The 19,474-nt window shown below is 47.0% G+C and overlaps 1 protein-coding gene across 7 annotated transcripts in view; it reads right to left on the reverse strand.

Annotated features, from left to right (window-relative positions):
- adgrl1 (adhesion G protein-coupled receptor L1) overlaps positions 1 to 19,474 on the reverse strand; it is a 300,069-nt gene that overhangs the window by 77,789 nt on the left and 202,806 nt on the right. For all 7 annotated transcript variants that reach the window (XM_033012285.1, XM_033012282.1, XM_033012286.1 and 4 more), the window contains exons 5-7: positions 13,975 to 14,775; positions 4,270 to 4,566; positions 2,472 to 2,575 (exon numbers count right to left, since the gene is read on the reverse strand). In XM_033012285.1, the coding sequence (XP_032868176.1) occupies positions 2,472 to 2,575; positions 4,270 to 4,566; positions 13,975 to 14,775 (1,202 nt within the window). The remainder of the gene's footprint in view (positions 1 to 2,471; positions 2,576 to 4,269; positions 4,567 to 13,974; positions 14,776 to 19,474) is intronic.

Consider the following 19,474-nt stretch of genomic DNA (forward strand, 5'->3'; position numbering starts at 1 on the left):
TTGAAAATGAAACTTTGCAACAGGTTCTTCATGAGAGGGCAGGCTACAATCCTTCTTTGTTGGTCAGAGATGAGTGCAGACAGCAGGAACACCAGCTATAATTACACTCAGCCTAGTTTTGTTACTTTTTCCATGCTTAATCCTAACAGCCATTTTCCATTACAATATTTTATCGACCAGAAATAATGGCACAAAATTAGCCCATTAGCTAAGCTGACATATGGTGACTCCCATTTCTGGCTGCAGTGGGTTTGGCAATTTACATGCTTCAGAACAGCTAGGCCAGCTAACCTACTCGATATTAACATCATGATGTCTCCACCCCTTCATAAGTGGCTGTTTATCCACTCAAGGCCTAATAGACATTGGTTATTCCATGCCTGAACCAGCCCTCCTCACATTGTTTCTCCAACATTTATTCACCTTGTCCCAATAAGGTAATCCATCTAAATGTTGACATTTTATTTCACTCCCTGATACAACAGCACTTTGGGGAAGAGAGTCCACGCTTCCATTACCCTTTAGTTGAAGAGGTGCTTCCTGACATCGCATTTGGATGAACCAGCTCCACATTTTTGTGTCAGTTTAGTTTAGTTTATTGTCACGTGTACCGAGGTACATTGAAAAGCTTTTGTTGCCGGCTAACCAGTCAGCAGAAAGAAAATCAAGCCATTTACAGTGTACAGATACATGATAAGGGAATAACGTTTAGTGCAAGGTAAAGCCAGCAAAGTCCGATCAAGGATAGTCCGAGGGTCACCAATGAGGTAGATAGTAGTTCAGCGCTGCTCTCTGGTTGTGGTAGGATAATAATAATAATAATGGATGGGATTTATATAGCGCCTTTCTAATACTCAAGGCGCTTTACATCGCATTATTCATTCACTCCTCAGTCACACTCGGTGGTGGTAAGCTACTTCTGTAGCCACAGCTGCCCTGGGGCAGACTGACGGAAGCGTGGCTGCCAATCTGCGCCTACGGCCCCTCCGACCACCACCAATCACTCACACACATTCACACACAGGCAAAGGTGGGTGAAGTGCCTTGCCCAAGGACACAACAACAGTATGCACTCCAAGCGGGATTCGAGCCGGCTACCTTCCGGTCGCCAGCCGAACACTTAGCCCATTGTGCCATCTGTCGTCCCAGTTGCTGTGGTTCAGTTGCCTGATAATAGCTGGGAAGAAACTGTCCCTGAATCTGGAGGTGTGTGTTTTCACACTTTTTGCCTGATGGGAGTGGGAGAAGAGGGAGTGGCCAGGGTGTGACTGGTACTCGATTAAGGTTTAGGGTTGCCACATCTGACTTTGCACTCCCCGAATAGACGCAAGGATTTTACTCCCAAACCCCTTACGTCTATTCCAATTATCCTCTCAAATCGGTCAGAAGCATTTTCTTCTTCGTTTCAACAGAGTGCAAGTCAATGTAAACCAGCCTCACAGTTTAATCTGTTCAGCCCCAGTGTCTCTCTCTGATGAAAATGACCCTGATGAAAGTGACCCTCTGATGAAAATGACCCTCTGATGAAAATGACCCTCTGATGAAAATGACCCTCTGATGAAAGTGACCCTCTGATGAAAGTGACCCTCTGATGAAAATGACCCTCTGATGAAAATGACCCTCTGATGAAAATGACCCTCTGATGAAAATGACCCTCTGATGAAAGTGACCCTCTGATGAAAGTGACCCTCTGATGAAAATGACCCTCTGATGAAAATGACCCTCTGATGAAAATGACCCTCTGATGAAAATGACCCTCTGATGAAAATGACCCTCTGATGTAAATGACCCTCTGATGAAAATGACCCTCTGATGAAAATGACCCTCTGATGAAAATGACCCTCTGATGTAAATGACCCTCTGATGAAAATGACCCTCTGATGAAAATGACCCTCTGATGAAAATGACCCTCTGATGAAAATGACCCTCTGATGAAAATGACCCTCTGATGAAAATGACCCTCTGATGAAAATGACCCTCTGATGAATGTGACCCTCTGATGAAACTCTTCCTCTGCTGAAACTTTGTTGGCAGATAACACGTGCTCCTGAGGTGCAATGGATTTGAACCAGGATGGACCACAAAGTCCCATATCAGGGGATGGTGAGAGGAACTGGGGGAGGGGGTCTTACCTTCCACGCCCTCGAAATCGGCTGTGGGACGTTGCCCCCTGGGAATGAGGGCCGGGCGTGGCGAGGGTCATCGGACCACAGGAGGCGACGGCTGTAACGGATGTTTGTGGCCATGTGCAGCTGGGACTGTAGAATGATGTCACATTGGCACCATGGACTTTTCCATGTGTATTGTACTGACCGCAGTGATGGTGCTTATGTACGGGGATAGTTTGCAAAAACTACATTTCACTGCACCTGACACAAGTGCCAATAAATAAACCACTGAAACCATTTTTTCCTGACCAAGTTTCATCCACACATCCACACCCCTCCATCTCTCTGCTCAACTATATTTACCTTCTGTGCGACTTGGTTCACCCAGGGTGAGGTGCAGTTGCTGAAGTCAGGTCCTCTTGGGTTCCAGAGACCGAGGGAGACCAGGCAAAGGTAGGAGGCTATACCTGCAACATAGAGACATGGGCATCACCGTGTTACATAGAAAACATAGACAATAGGTGCAGGAGTAGGCCATTCGGCCCTTCGAGCCTGCACCGCCATTCAATATGATCATGGCTGATCATCCAACTCAGTATCCCATCCCTGCCTTCTCTCCATACCCCCTGATCCCTTTAGCCACAAGGGCCACATCTAACTCCCTCTTAAATATAGCCAATGAACTGTGGCCTCAACTACCTTCTGTGGCAGAGAATTCCACAGATTCACCACTATCTGTGTGAAAAATGTTTTCCTCATCTCGGTCCTAAAAGATTTCCCTCTTATCCTTAAACTGTGACCCCTTGTTCTGGACTTCCCCAACATCGGGAACAATCTTCCTGCATCTAGCCTGTCCAACCCCTTAAGAATTTTGTAAGTTTCTATAAGATCCCCCCTCAATCTTCTAAATGGGTCTTGGGTAGCATTGCCAACTTGTCGTTCACTTACTGAAAGGCTATGACCATAAGGCATAGGAGCAGAATTAGGCCATTTGGCCCATCGAGTCTGCTCCACCATTCAATCATGGCTGAACTATTTGTCCTTCTCAACCCCATTTTCCTGCCTTCTCCCCATCACCATTTGTCTGTGGAGTCTGTGGAATTCTCTGCCTCGGAGGGCGGTGGAGGCAGGTTCTCTGGATGCTTTCAAGAGAGAGCTAGATAGGGCTCTTAAAGATCGCGGAGTCAGGGGATATGGGGAGAAGGCAGGAACGAGGTACTGATTGGGGATGATCAGCCATGATCACATTGAATGGCGGTGCTGGCTCGAAGGGCCGAATGGCCTCCTCCTGCACCTATTGTCTATTGTCTATTACCTCTCAATCTCCACTTTAAAAATACCCAGAGGTTTGGTCTCCACAGCCGTCTGTGGCAATGTGGCAATGAATTTCACAGATTCATCACCCTCTGGCTAAAGAAATTCCTCCTCATTTCCCTTCTAAAGGTACATCCTTTTATTCTAAGACCAAGACCTCAGGTGCTAAACTCTCCCACTATTTAGTTTAGTTTAGCTTAGTTTAGAGATACAGTGTGGAAATAGGCCTTTTGGCCCACCGAGTCCACACCAATCCCGGCACATTAACACTATCCTACACACACAAGGGGCAAGTTTACACTTATACCAAGACAATTAACCTACAGTACAAACCTGTACGTCTGAAGAAGGGTCTCCACCCAGAAACGTTACCTATTCCTTCGTTCCATAGATGCTGCCCCACCCGCTGAGCTTCCCCAGCATTTTTGTCTACCTTTGTATGTTATTGGGAGTGTGGGAGGAAAGCAAAGATCTCTGAGAAAACCCACGCGGGTCATAGGGAGAACGCACAAACTCCGTACAGACAGCACCTGTAGTCGGGATCGAACCCGGGTCTCTGGCGCGGCAAGCGCTGCAAGACAGCGTTCTACCACTGCGCCACCGTGACTGCCACAGTTGGATTAATCCCACATGTATAATCTGCTCAACCTGCCAACCTCTGTAATCTCAGCCCACATCCAGGGCTTTGTAGCTCAGTACAGTCCTGTACATCTTGTGTCTGCTGTGCCCATTTCATAGCTGAGACCTGATCAGGCAACATTACTGATGTAATTAGGCAGCACAGTGCAGGGATTGCTTCTCCATATGCCCTCTATCCTGCTCCAACTTATCACAGCTGCCTCCTTACCTTTGGTCCCCTTAGGACACGGTCGCTCCACCAGAACCCCCTGCTGCGTTGAGGGCCACTTGATGCCCCTGGTCTCGGTGGGGTCACAGTACCTCTGGGGGGAAGGCAGCTGGTTGGAGAGGGGGGTGCGGCTGGTGAAGGGGACGATGGGAGTGATGGGGTGTTGCTCCGGGATCAGCTGGTTAATGGCACCCACGGCGATGGTGGTGAGCGGCGCTTTCCGGGTGGTGGTTGTGGTGGTCACCGTAGTTGGCCTGGCCGCCCCCGTACTGCTGGTGGAAGCCATCGTGGCTTGTGCTGCAGAGAAAATACTCATTGTTTATTATCTGTAAAACATCTGATCAATACCCAGCCAACAAATATTTCAATGTCCCTGCTCCAATACCTAAAGGGGCTGCTCCTTGCCTTCTGGCTGCAATTCACCCCCACCATCCTCATCTTTGGACACCCTGTGCGTAGGGGAGAGGGTAGGGCGGAAGATGTCCTGGTTGGGTCGCCCCTGGGCCTGGCCAAGCTGGCCATCCACGAGTCACAGCGCCAGGCGGTGGAAGGCTCTACTCGAGCCGGCTGCCTGCCCCTTTTCCGGGGTTACGTCCACACCCGGGTGGTGCTAGAAAAATACTACGCGCTGTGCAGGGGCACCCTGGGGGATTTCCGGGACGCGCTGGGCACCGCGGGGGGTGGAATGCATCCTCGATACGGATTGATATTATTTAATATCAGTTATTTAATACTCAGTATATTTGATATTTAAGAATTGTTTTTCTTTGCACGATGGTAGTGGGTTTCTTTGTATTTTTGTGTGTATTTTTTGTAAATAGTTAAATAAATTATTATTTTTTGGTTAAAAAAAAACCAAACATAAAAAACAGATATTTCAAGAACCTCTTTCACTGCATGCGGGTGCCACTGGCATTCATTATCTCTAATTGGTTCGAGAACATGGTGGTGAGCCATCCTCTTAAAGTCCATCCTTTAGTTTAGTTTAGAGATACAGCGCGGAAACAGGCCCTTTGGCCCACCGAGTCCACACCGACCAGTGATCCCCGCACACTAACACTATCCTACACACACTCGGGACAATTTACAATTATACCAAGCCAATTAACCTACAAACCTGGAGTGTAGGAGGAAACCGGAGCACCCGGAGAAAACCCATGCGGTGACAGGAAGAACGTTCAAACTCCACACAGACAGCACCCGTAGTCAGGATCGAACCCGGCGCTGTAAGGCAGCAACTCTACCGCTGCACCACCTTACCATCCCAGTCAACAGATATTTTAACATCTGAAGATATCTGAAGAAGGGTCTCGACCCGAAATGTCATTTTCTCCAGAGGTGCTGCCTGTCCCGCTGAGTTACTCCAGATTTTTGTGTCTATCTTTGGTTTAAGCCAGCATCTGCAGTTCCTTCCTGCACAAAGATATTTTAATGACATCTTTCACGGCATATGGCTGTCACTGAAATATATTATCTGTAATTGGCTTGAGAACATGGTGCTGAGCCTTCTTCATAAAGTTTATGTGATCGGAGGTACTGTTGCAGTACTGTTTGTTGGATGAGGTGTCTAATATCTCATCCAAAACACCATGTTTTCAGCAGTGAGCACTTCCTTGAAATTACCTTGGAAAGGCATAGAAACATAGAAACATAGAAAATAGGTGCAGGAGTAGGCCATTCGGCCCTTCGAGCCTGCACCGCCATTCATTATGATCATGGCTGATCATCCAACTCAGTATCCCATCCCTGCCTTCTCTCCATACCCCCCGATCCCTTTAGCCACAAGGGACACATCTAACTCCCTCTTAAATATAGCCAATGAACTGTGGCCTCAACTACCTTCTGTGGCAGAGAATTCCAGAGATTCACCACTCTCTGTGTGTAAAATGTTTTTCTCATCTCGGTCCTAAAGGATTTCCCCCTTATCCTTAAGCTGTGACCCCTTGTCCTGGACTTCCCCAACATCGGGAACAATCTTCCTGTGGAAGATAAACTACACTGTTTTGCGCCACTGTGTGGGCCTGTCCCACTTACGCGACTTTTTCGGCGACTGCCAGCACCCGTCACAGTCGCAGCAGGTTGCCAAAAATTTTCAACATGTTAAACATCCAGCGGTGACCAGAACAAGATACGACTCTTTGGGCGACTACTCACGACCGTACAGGCTTCATTCACCCCGCGACATGTCGCCTGTACGGTCGTGAGTCGTCTCCTCAGTCGCCCAAAGAGACGTAGCGTCTTTCTGGTCCCCGCTGGATTTTCAACATGTTGAAAATTTTCGGCCACCTATGGCGGGTGCCGGCAGTCACCGAAAAAGTTGCGTAAGTGGGACAGGCCCTTGAGTAGTAGGTGGCAGGAGAACCTCAATCTATGAAGTAGACAATTCTGCAAAACCATTCACGTTCCTTAATTCCCTCTCAGGCCCAAGAGAGAATTGTCACAGACCCATCAAAATCCCTCGGGGGTAGACAAAAGTGCTGGAGAAACTCAGCGGGTGCGGCAGCATCTATGGAGCGAAGGAAATAGGCAACGTTTCGGGCCGAAACCCGGAAGGAAATAGGTAACGTTTCGGGCCAAAACCCTTCCGGGTTTCGGCCCGAAACGTTGCCTATTTCCTTCGCTCCATAGATGCTGCCGCACCCGCTGAGTTTCTCCAGCACTTTTGTCTACCTTCGATTTTCCAGCATCTGCAGTTCCTCCTTGAATAAAATCCCTTGCTTCCACAATACAAATCCCAGCGCAACAGTTTTGACTGCAGCCACTCCTTGATTTATGAAAGTGATCATTTCTGGAAAACCTTTCACTGTGAAGTTTTGTAGAATGTAAAGGTCGGTCAGAGGGCATTTGGTACAGGACATTGCTGTGCATGCATAGCGGTGTGCAATTCATTTTAGTGGAAAGAAAATGCTTTTTTAATCAAAACGCTTAATGCAAAGAGCCGAATGGTATTTTGGTAAAGATTCGCAAAATCATGTATTTGAAAAACAAGGAATTACTACACTAGAGGGCGTAACACAGTTACACCAGTTACGTTGTGCAGGAAATGCCAAGAGTTTGCAGACATATTAAATTCATTAAGGACATTCATTAAGCAGACCTATGATTACAGCAGGGAGACACAGAATGCTGGAGTAACTCAACGGGACAGGCAGCATCTCTGGAGAGAAGGAATGGGTGACGTTTCGGGTCGAGACCCTTCTTCAGACTCAAGATTCAGTCTGAATAAGGGCCTCGACCCGAAACGTCACCCATTCCGTCTCTCCAGAGATGCTGCCTTTCCCGCTGAGTTACTCCAGCACTTTGTGTCTACATTCGATTTAAACCAGCACCTGCAGTTCTTTCCAACACACTTATCATTACGGCAGGCAGGATGAACGGAGTTTCCAGGAGCTCGTGTTTCTGTTTTAATCAGAATATGGCTGAACGCGTAGGGCAGCACGGTGGTTCAGCGGGAGAGTTGTTGCCTCACAGCCCCAGAGACCCGGGTTCAATCCCGACTACGGGTGCTGTCTGTACGGAGTTAGTACGTTCTCCCCGTGACCTGCGTGGGTTTTCTGTGAGATCTTTGTTTTCCACCCACACTCCAAAGACGTACAGGTTTGTAGGTTAATTGGCTTGGTGTAAATGTGAAATTATCCCAAGTGTGTGTAGGATAGTGTTAATGTGCGGGGACCGCTGGTCGTCACGGACTCGGTGGGCCGAAGGGCCTGTTTCCGTGCTATATCTCTAAACTACACTAGCACAAATTTCAAGTGTTTTACATACAGTAACTCTCCATGATCCTTTGCGCTAATTGCAACATATCACACTGAGAGTGCGTTATCACCTCCTCCACAGCCAACAATGGACCATTGTGGGCTCTTTGGCCATCGATGCTGGCTCTGATTTGTTCTGTACCATTTCATGCTTCTAGTTCCCCCAACTCTCAGTCTGAAGAAGGGTCTCGACCTGAAACGTCACCCATTCCTTCTCTCCAGAGATGCTGCCTGTCCCGCTGAGTTACTCCAGCATTTTGTGTCTAAAGCAGTATCTGCAATTCCTTCCTACACATGCTGGAAGTAGTTTGGCACCCAGCACTGGCCACATCTCCCCATTTCCTTCATCACCCCAGGTGGTGCTTGCTAATTGTCCCCCTTTGTGGAGCTTTGAAGAGAATACTTGAAATTAAACCCTTTTTTTTTGATGCATGCACACTCGCTGGCACACTTCAAAAGCTTCTGAATGTCACTTACAATGGATTACCAAACGGATTAGTGTACAAAGTACCTAGAAACTAGTTTGCTGTTGTTTAAATATTATTTCTAGTTATTTTAAATCAGAATGCAGACATGAGATTGGTAAAATTACTTATTATTTTGATGATAAACCAATTTTCAGCTTTATTGACACAACTGCAGCAAAGTTCTAAGCACATTATGTAACGTTATTTAAATGTTAAAATTAATTACCTCTACCATGCGTGATTGGTGTATAGTTTAATTTAGTTTAGATACAGCGCGGAAACAGGACCTTTGGCCCACCGAGTCCGCATTAACACTATCCTACACACACCGGGGAATAAATTTACAATTTTACCAAAGCCAATTAACTCCAAACCTGTACGTCTTTAGAGTGTGGGAGGAAACCGGAGCACCCGGAGAAAACCCACGCAGGTCACGGCGAGATTGTACAAACTATCGTGTCCAAACCTTTAATAATCTGTGTCTCTGTGATGTCTTTATTATTTATTTTACTCTGATTATATGTTTATATTCCTGTTAATCTATGTAAGGTGTCCTTGAGATGTCTGAAAGGCGCCCAACAAATAAAATTTATTATTATTATTATCTGTTTCAATAAGATCCCCCTCATCCTTCTAAATTCCAGAGTGTACAAGCCCAGCCGCTCCATTCTCTCAGCAAATGACTTTATTTATTAGCATTTGTTTTTTCATATATTAATGATCTGGATTAAAAAGAGAAAATGTTGCAAACTCAGTAGGTCAGACAGTTTGTGTGGAAATGGAAACGGAGTCAAAGTTCGTTACGATGGGCCTTTGGCCTGAAATGTTTCCAGCAAATCTCAGTTTTCCAGCATCCAATTTTATATTTGATTTTCATTAAAGATATGGGACTTGGTGGGGAGTGAAAGTGGTGGATGGACAGTGGAAAAAATGCAGCTTGTCGGTAAAAAAAAACCTATTCAATTGAGTCATGAAATGAGAGGTGGACTTTATCGAGTGGAGCATTTAGGAATTTGGCCAAGCAGAGTTGGTATCTCGAGACAACAGAGCCAGCTCGCAAAGTCATCTAAATTCAGGACATGTACACACATTGTTGGCTGCTCCTGTAAGATCATGCGTTGATGATAGATTAAAAAATTATACTTTTTATCCATTTAACAGTCCCTTCCACGAGCTACACAGTCGATGAACAGTGTGCGCGACTCACTAGGTTAAACAGCACAAATCTGCTCCTCCACCCCTCTGACATGGAGGTGAAACCCAGAATTATTTTAGGCCTTAAATTCCATCTCTCTCAAGCAGCAATGCACTGAATGAATTATTCATCCCACGGCTCGGGTGATTCTACTTCCAGCAATGAGGCCTACAAGCTTCGGTTTTGCATTCTGAAGGCACACCACTGCCAAAGCTCCATCTGTTTTAACCTGTTTTTTTCTGGCTGGTTGCCACGGCAACTGAAGGAACCTGATCATAGTTAAGTTCTATTGAAGAAAATGTCTGCTGTTAGCTCAGCAACCAAGTCCCACATGGAGAGATGGCAATGGAAAATCTATCGTTCACTTGGACCAAGAAACGCACGCTGCTTGATTGGGGTCATCTACAGGGATCCAAACCACAAACACATCCACTCTTTTGTTGGTATAGTGTGGTCGGACTAGTTATTGTCATAGACATAGACATAGAAAATAGGTACAGGAGGAGGCCATTCGGCCCTTCGAGCCAGCACCGCCATTCATTGTGATTATGGCTGATCGTCCCCTATCAATAACCCGTGCCTTCCTTCTCCCCATATCCCTTGACTCGACTAGCCCCTTGACTCCCCATATCCCTTGACTCCACTAGTCAAAGGAGGTTTGCATTAGTTAACTAAACCAAACGATGCCTCAGAATTAAAGGACGTTCCTTTAGCGAGGAGATGAGGAGGAATTTCTTTAGTCAGAGGGTGGGAATCAGTGGAAATCTTTGCCACAGAAGGCTGAGGAGGCCATGTCAATGGGTATTTTTAAGGCCGAGATAGATAGATTTTACTTCGGAGTCACGTGAGTGACTACGTGAAGAACCCCGCTTCCAACGCATGCGTGTCATCGTTTTCTGAAAGCATTTTACGTTCAATAATATAATTTGCCCGAAAAGTTACAGGGCTATGATTTCAATTTGATAAATTTATTTTTTGTTATATCACACAAGTCTTTGTATGAGTGTGTTTAAAATTGCTAATGATACTTTCTCCCAATACCCAAGGCAGTTGTGAAGCATGGACTCGTTCCACGGCATGAGGTCACAGAGCTTTGAAATCTTCACGTAGTCACTCACGTGACTCCGAAGTAAAATAGTAAGATTAAACGAGAACTTACCAGTTTGAAGTTTGATCTGTATTTTATGAGGAGGAACGTTGAGGGAATACGTGCCCTCCGCTCCCACCCTCCTATGATCATATCAAAAACTGGTATCTCTTTGATAATCTTACTATGTTAGGTCATTATAGTTTTCTGTGACCTCACACCGCTGCTTTGAAGAATGACACGCATGCGTTGGAAGCGGGGTTCTTCACGTATTCCCTCAACGTTCCTCCTCATAAAATACAGATCAAACTTCAAACTGGTAAGTTCTCGTTCAATCTTACTATTCTTGATTAGTACGGGTGTCAGGGATTATGGGGAGAAGGCAGGAGAATGGGGTTAGGAGGGAGAGATTGATCGGCCATGATTGATTATGTCACAATGAATTCCCACAGATTCACCACCCTCTGGCTAAAGAAATTCCTCCTCATCACCTTCCTAAAGAAACGTCTTTTAATTCCAAGACTATGACCTCTAGTCCTAGACTGTCCCATTAGTGGAAACATCCTCCCACATCCACTCTATCCAAGCCTTTCACTATTCAGTAAGTTTCAATGAGGTTCCCCTCATCCTTCTTAAGGCCATGACTGAGCAGAAGCTTAACTGGATCATCTGCATCAACAGCCTAGTAGCAGGAACAAGACAAAGCTCGAGTATTCTACAATTACTAACTGTATCTGCTGAACCGTTGACAGAGCTCAGGTTTAAGTGAAGGTTCACATGCACTTTTACATGACCACTGAACCATCCCACCACAACCTGAGAGCGGTGCTGAAGTACTATCTACCTCTTTGGTGACCCTCGGACTATCCATGATCTGGCTTTACCGGCCATGTCTTGCACTAAATGTTGTTCCCTTATCTATAGACTGAGAATGGCTCGATTGTAATCATGTATTGTCTTTCCGCTGACTGGTTAGCACGCAACAAAAGCTTCTCTCCCCGTGATCGATCCTGACTACGGGCGCTGTCTGTACGGAGTTCGTACGTTCTCCCCGTGACCTGCGTGGGTTTTCTCAGAGATCTTCCGTTTCCTCCCGCACTCCAAAGTCGTACAGGTTTGTAGGTTAATTGGCTTGGTGTAAATGTAAATTGTTCCCAGTGTGTGTAGGATAGTGTTAGTGTGCGGGGATCATTGGTCAGCATGGACTTGGGGGGCCGGAGGGCCTGTTTCCGCGCTGTTTCGCTAAAGAAATAAACTAACCAAACTGAACACTTAGAACGGGCCATATACAACAGCCGTGAGAATCAAGAACAAATGGAAAATGTTTCTGAGATTTCTCGTTTACAGCTGGGCATTTTGAATGGCATTTGACAACTCCAGTGAATTACGAAACATAGAAAACAGCTGTAAGGATTCAAGCTTACTCCACTATTTGATCCACCCATGGCTGACCCGGCATATCAACACCACAGAGCCATCTTTCCCGTAGATTCTTGTGTTTACAAATCTGTCTCTTCCCTCCTGAAATATTTAAACAACTTGGAGTTTATGCCCCTCAGCGATAGAGACTTCCACAGGTTCACCAACGTCCGAGTGAAGAGGTTTCTTCTGATCTCGGTTCAAAAATCTCCTGCCCTGGAATATGAGCGTGTGAATCCTCATTCTAGATGGGTCAGGCAAGGCAAACATCTTCCTTGCATCCAGCCTGCTGAGCTCAGTCAGAATTTTAGATTCCATCCTCTTCGAAATCTCCTCGACTGACCGATGAAGCGATGCAGGTAAGTTGAGAAAATTAGTTGCCTATACAGTCATTCCCCAGTTTATGTAACAGGCGATTTACATAAACTCACACTTACGTAAGCAATTCTTTAAGCCCACTGGTTTATATCTGAGTTGCATGTCTCGGTAGTCTCATAGAAACATAGAAAATAGGTGCAGGAGTAGAGGCCATTCGGCCCTATAAGCCTGCACCGCCATTCAATATGATCATGGCTGATCATCCAACTTAGTATCCTGTACCTGCTTTCTTTCCATACCCCCTGATCCCTTTAGCCACAAGGGCCACATCTAACTCCCTCTTAAATATAGCCAATGAACTGTGGCCTCAACTGCCTTCTGTGGCAGAGAATTCTACAGATTCACCACTCTCTGTGTAAAAAATGATTTTCTCATCTCAATCCTAAAAGACTTCCCTCTTATCCTTAAACTGTGACCCCTTGTTCTGGACTTCCCCAACATCGGGAACAATCTTCCTGCATCTAGCCTGTCCAACCCCTTAAGAATTTTGTAAGTTTCTATAAGATCCCCCCTCAATCTCGGTAGATTTTATTCCATAGTTTAAGAAAGAGCCATTATCCAGTACCCATACCATTCTCCCATCCAAGCTCATCCACAAACTCATTGAACTTGGAGTCAGCACTCATCTCTGCCACTGGATCCTCAACTTCCTGGCCAACAGACCACAATCACTGAGGATAGGTGACAAATCATCCTCCACTATAATCCTCAACACAGGTTGCGTTCTCAGCCCCCTTCTGTACTCCTTACACACCTGTAACAAAGGTAGACTTTGTAGGTAGACGGGATATTTTGGAACTTTGTTTGTGCCCTTTATCTGGTGACTATTTGTATACCTTGTTTAAGAAGTTACTGCAGATGCTGGAAAATCGAAGGTAGACAAAAATGCTGGAGGAACTCAGCGGGTGAGGCAGCATCTATGGAGCGAAGGAAATAGGCAACGTTTTGGGTCGAGACCCTTCTTCAGACAGGCATAGATGGCCCACAGGTTGGGGTAGGGGCCTGAAGAAGGGTCTTGACTGAAACATTGCCTATTTCCTTCGCTCCGTAGGTGCTGCCTCACCCGCTGAGTTTCTCCAGCATTTTTGTCTACCTTGGGTACATATGCAAGCAAAGAATTTCACTGTGACTAGTCACCAGTGACAATAAAGTATTCATTCATTCGTTCGTTCGTTCGTTCGTTCGTTCGTTCGTTCGTTCGTTCGTTCGTTCGTTCGTTCGTTCGTTCGTTCATTCATTCATTCGTTCGTTCGTTCGTTCGTTCGTTCGTTTGTTCGTTCGTTCATTCATTCATTCATTCATTCATTCATTCATTCATTCATTCGTTTGTTCGTTCATTCATTCATTCATTCATTCATTCATTCATTCATTCATTCATTCGTTTGTTCGTTCGTTTGTTCCTACCTGCGGTTGGGTCGGGGGGTCCGAACTCCAGTGAGTACCTCAGCACAAAGTGGTTGTTCCAGACATACAGCTGGTTGTCGCGGGGGTTGTAGTCCACGGACGAGACGTACTGATAGGGGTTGGGGAAGGCGATGGAGACGGGCTCCTCGCGGTTGAGGTTGGTGTTGAAGGCAAAGTCGATGGCGTTGCCGATGACCTCGCTGTCGTCCTCCTTGGAGACGGAGCGCACGGCGTAGAGAACGCCGCACACCATGAAGGCGTTGGAGGCCGAGCGCTTGTCGTACACCGTCTCCCAGGTGCCCTCGAATCTCAGGGTGTAAGGGTTGAGCTGGCTGACCACCAGCTTGCCGTTGTTCTGCTCCGTGGCGTAGATGGCCCACAGGCCGTTCTCATCGACGGCCAGGTCGATGTCGGTCTTGCCGCCCCAGCGGTAGGGCGAGGTGTCGTGGTAGTTGGCGCCGCCGATGATGGCCTCGCCGCTCTTGATGCGTGTGCGCAGGTCGAACTTGACCACGTTGCGCGTGCGCTCCTTGTTGTAGAAGACAGCGCCGTCGTAGACGACGAAGCCGGTCCCGTCGACGCGGTGCGGCAGGCGGTAGGAGGTGGTCGGCCTCCCGGCCGTGTAGTCGTCCCACGAGCCGTACTCGGTCAGCGTGTCGGTGCGGTACGGGATCCAGGGCATGTAGTAGATGCGGTCTCCGGCCTGCAGCGGGTCCTTGCACCAGGCGCCCGCCTCATGCTCCGATTCGAAGACGTTGGTGGGCTCGAACACCTTGCGCAGGGTCCCCGGGCACACGAAGACTGCGGGAGGGGAGGGAGAGACAGAGAGAGACAGAGAGAGAGAGAAGATGGGGACAGCCATCAGTTCTGGGACTCTGAAGTAAGGCAGGACGTTCCTTCCACAACTCTGCCTACCTACCGGGCCTGCTGCGAGCAATTCAACCATGAGTTGGTATTCTGACCATTCTGTGCGAGGCTTGGCCACAAACACACACACAACCCGCTCAAATCAGCACCAACGCCCTTGGCTGGGGGGGGGGGGGGGAAGGATTGCAGACACACCCCCCCCCCACTGCCCACCCCACCATTCTCAAAGCTTCGGAAGTTGGGGCAGTGTGGTTGGGGCTGTTCATGTCAACAGTGCATGTGAAATGGGAGGTGAGCAAGTGGCCTGCAGTTGGATGCCTCACCAGGAAATGGGAACAGCACTCGGCCAGTTTGCAAGAATGACCCCAGGCATGAGTAGGTTAACCTATGATGAGCGCTTGTCGGCACTGGGCCTGTACTTGTTGAAATTTAGAATAGAGAGGGGGGACCTCATTGATACATACAGAATAATAATGGATGGGATTTATATAGCGCCTTTCTAATACTCAAGGCGCTTAATACTCAAAGACTTGGGTCGTGTGGATGTGTGGAGGAAGTTTCCACTAGTCGGAGAGTCCAGGACTAGAGGCCATAGCCTCAGAATTAAAGGACGTTCCTTTAGGAAGGAGATGAGGAGAAATTTATTTAGTCAGAGGGTGGTGAATCTGTGGAATCCCTTGCCACAGAAGGCTGTGGAGGCCAAGTTAGTGAATATTTTTAAGGCAGAGATAGATAGATCGTTGATCAGTACGGGTGTCAGGGGTTATGGGGAGAAGGCAGGAGAATGGAGTTGGGAGGGAGGGAGAGATAGATTAGCCATGATTGAATCGTGGAGTAGACTTGATGGGTCGAATGGCTTAATCCTAACCCTTTGTCATTCTAACCTGCCTTAGCATCCAATAAGGCTATGGCTGATTGATGTTAGCCTTGGTTGTGGCTGTTCCTCCTCACCCTCAATTTACTGAACTTGTCAAACGTATAGCCATCCTCACCTTTAACACAAGAATAGAATTAAGGTATAGAAGTGTGAAATCTCACTGCACCAGATTTAAGGACAGATTATTCCCAGCTGTTATCAGGCAACTGAATCATCCTACCACAACCAGAGGCCAATGAGGTAATTGGTGGCCCTTGGACAATCCTTGATCGGATTTTACTGGCTTTAGAAAATGGATAATAAGTACAGGAGTAGGCCATTCGGCCCTTCAAACCAGCACAGCCATTCACTGTGATCATGGCTGATCATCCACAATCAGTACCCCGTTCCTGCCTTCTCCCCATATCCCTTGACTCTGCTATCTTTAAGAGCCCTATCTAACTTATCTTGCACTAAACGTTATTCCCTTATCATGTATCTATCCACTGTGAATGGCTCGATTGTAATCATGTATTGTCTTTCCGCTGACTGGTTAGCACGCAACAAAAGCTTTTGTTCCAGGTGATGGTGGGGGAAGGAGGGGGGAGTGGGTATAACAATTGTTGCATTAATATTACCTGTCCTCACAACACCATCCAAGGGTGATATGAATTTAATAAGCTATCTCGAAGCCATGCCTTAAAAGATAAGGAGTCAAGTTTGAGTTCCACTTTGGATCAGGCTACTTGCTAGTCTGAACAATGCATAGTTTTGGTTTTGGTATAGGGTGTGCGGGTTTCAAGGTGGGGTTTTCATGAGGAATACTGCAGATGGACATTTGATGACTCCTGATGGAAGAACTGAACTGGTGGAGTTTGGACAGATGTTGGAAGGAACTGCAGATGTTGGTTTACACCGAAGATAGACACAAAATGCTGGAGCAACTCAGCGGGCCAGGCAGCATCTTTGGATAGAAGGAATGGGTGACGTTTTGGGTCGAGACCCTTCTTCAGATGCTGGATTGGGCTAGGCTGCATAATATACTGACACACTCTCTAGCCTTTCAGTTTTGGAATGGGCATATCTTAGTCAGCGTTAAGAGTTGTGCACCCTTGGGATAAAGACAGAACAAGTCAAAAAGCAGAGTCCTTCAACCTTGCAATGAATAAATAGTGGTTGGTTACAGCTGTAAGCATCATCTCAGGTTCATGGCATAACAGAATGGCTTGTTGATATGTCATCAGAGAGAGAGAGAGAAACAGTGATCCATTGATGCGTGATGTAGAGGACCAGTCACATTGCAGAGGGGGAGAGAAATCCATTGACAGAGTGCCAGAGAGATTCCTGTGACAGGAAATAGAGAGGTGGCAGTGGTGTAATGTTTCCACAACGATGGGGGGGTGACAGTAGTAGGAAGATGTTAATATATTTGGATAATGGGCATTAAATTCATAAAGGAATTTAAGTATCAGAAGTTAGTTTACTTTAGAGATACAGCGCGGAGACAGGCCCTTCGGCCCACCGAGTCCGCACCGACCAGCGATCCCCGCACACTAGCACTACCCCATACAAACTAGGGATAATTTTTACATTTACACCAAGCCAATTCACCTACAAACCTGTACGTCTTTGGAGTGTGGGAGATCTTGGGAGATCAACCGAAGGTTCTTGGTTCTTGGTTCTTGGATTCCAAAGGGAATTTAAACTGGAGGTGGTGAAGGGAGGACTTAAGCCAGAAAGGGTTATTGGGAAGAAAGAGCCACTTTAAATTTTTAGTCGCATCTGGTTGGATCTCGAAGAAAACCCACCCAGGTCACGGGGAGAACGTACTGACTCCGTACAGACAGCACCCGTAGTCGGGATCGAACCCGGGTCTCTGGAGCTGTGCAGCAGTAGTTCTGCCACTACGCCACCGTTTGCCCCCCTATGATTCATTTAGATATGAAGAGCATGGAGGCCACATACTTATGCAAAATAAATGTCTGCATGAGATACAACAGCAACTTTCATTAACATCGAGCCTTTACTGTGGTAAATTCTGACAAAGCACTTTGTCCAAATACAATGCAACTGCGCCACATTAGATGATCTGAAGACATGGGATGAAAAACTTAACAAAAGATAGACATTAGTACGTGACTTAAAGGAAGGGTGCAGATGGCGGGCTCTGAAGCTTCGACAGCTGAGGCACAGATTCTTAAAGGATGCCCAGGAGACTGAAAGTGGAAGAATACTGAAACTTAGAGCAGTGGAGTGGGAAGAGGATTCAAGATGGAGAGGTACAAGGTGTGATTTGAGTAGGTTGAGAATTATTGCGATTCACTGCTGTCTTCTTCATAGGCAGTCCCTTGGCTTTGTGGAAGACCAGTTTCAATTCTGGTATGTGTAGGAAGGAACTGCAGATGCTGGTTTACACCGAAGACAGACACAAAATGCTGGAGTAACTCAGCGGGACAGGCAGCATCTCTGGAGAGAAGGAATGGGTGACGTTTTGGGTCGAGACCCTTCTATAGTCTGAGAGTCAGGGGAGAGGAAGACTAGGGGTATGGGAGGGGCTTTTCCTGTGTTGTATGACTATAAATGCTGGAGGGACTCAGAGGGTCAGGCAGCATTCCTGGAGAGAAGGAATGGGTGACATTTCGGGTCAAGACCCTTCATTTCCTTCTGTAGTGGCATTATTGATTAAGCTGTGACTATTGAGGCAAATGAGGATACTGTAGACTCCCATAGAGATGGGGTAGGCAATGTCCTTATAGGGTGGGCAGGCAGGTAGAGTGAGGTGATCTTTTCCTTCTACTGCCTACTCAGAACAACTGTGAACCCCTTATGCTCCTTCTCCACGTTGTCGTCTCCACAAAGACCACCAGGGGGTACCTCACGATTGGCAGCCCCGCCAACAGTCTGTTTTTTCATCTTTTTTTTAATTTGTAGTGTGTGTTAAAAGTGTGTAAATGTTCTGCGGTTTGTTTTATGTGGGGAGAGGGTCGGGGGGAACCTTTCTTACCTTGCCGGAGATACGATTAATTTTTGGATTGCATGCCCCGGTTGCCCTGCGGCCTACCATCGATGGAGCTGGAGGCCTCCTCGCACTGACTTGGGGCCTGACAGCGGGGCATCGGAGCCGATCGCTTGCCTGGGATCGCTCCAACCACGTCCTGCGGACTTTACCATCAAGAGCTCGCAGTCTCGGGAGAGGCCGAGACAGGAAGCTCCAACGACACTGAGGTTTGACCAGCCCCGATGTGGGGTTCGATCGCCTGGTCTGGGGGAGCTGACATCCCCCCGAAGCAGAGCTGATCGCCCCGATGCGGAGGGCCCAAATGCCGCCAGCTAGGAGAGTCAAGATCGTCCCGACAACGGAGGGCTCCAGGCCCCCGACCGCGGGTGAAGAAGGGACGAGATTTGAACATTTTTTCGCCTTCTATCACAGTGAGGAATGTGGAGGAGTCACTGTGGTGGATGTTTATGTTAAAATGTGTTTTGTGTTCCATTGCTTTTTATTTGTATGACTGACTTGGCAAATTAAATACCTCGTATGTTGCAAAACATAGTTGGCTCATAAAGTATGATCGTGTGATTAGTCGTGGGTCATGAATTTGCAGGAAAGAACTGCAGGATGCTGGTTTAAATCGAAGGTAGACAAAAAATGCTGGAGTAACTCAGCGGGACAGGCAACATCTCTGGAGAGAAGGAATGGGTGATGTTTCCGGTCAAGACCCTTCTTCAGACTATCACCCGTCCCTTCTCTCCAGTGATGCTGCCTGTCCCGTTGAGTTA

This window comes from Amblyraja radiata, chromosome 35, assembly GCF_010909765.2.
Source record: "Amblyraja radiata isolate CabotCenter1 chromosome 35, sAmbRad1.1.pri, whole genome shotgun sequence".
Classification (NCBI taxonomy): Eukaryota; Metazoa; Chordata; class Chondrichthyes; order Rajiformes; family Rajidae; genus Amblyraja; species Amblyraja radiata.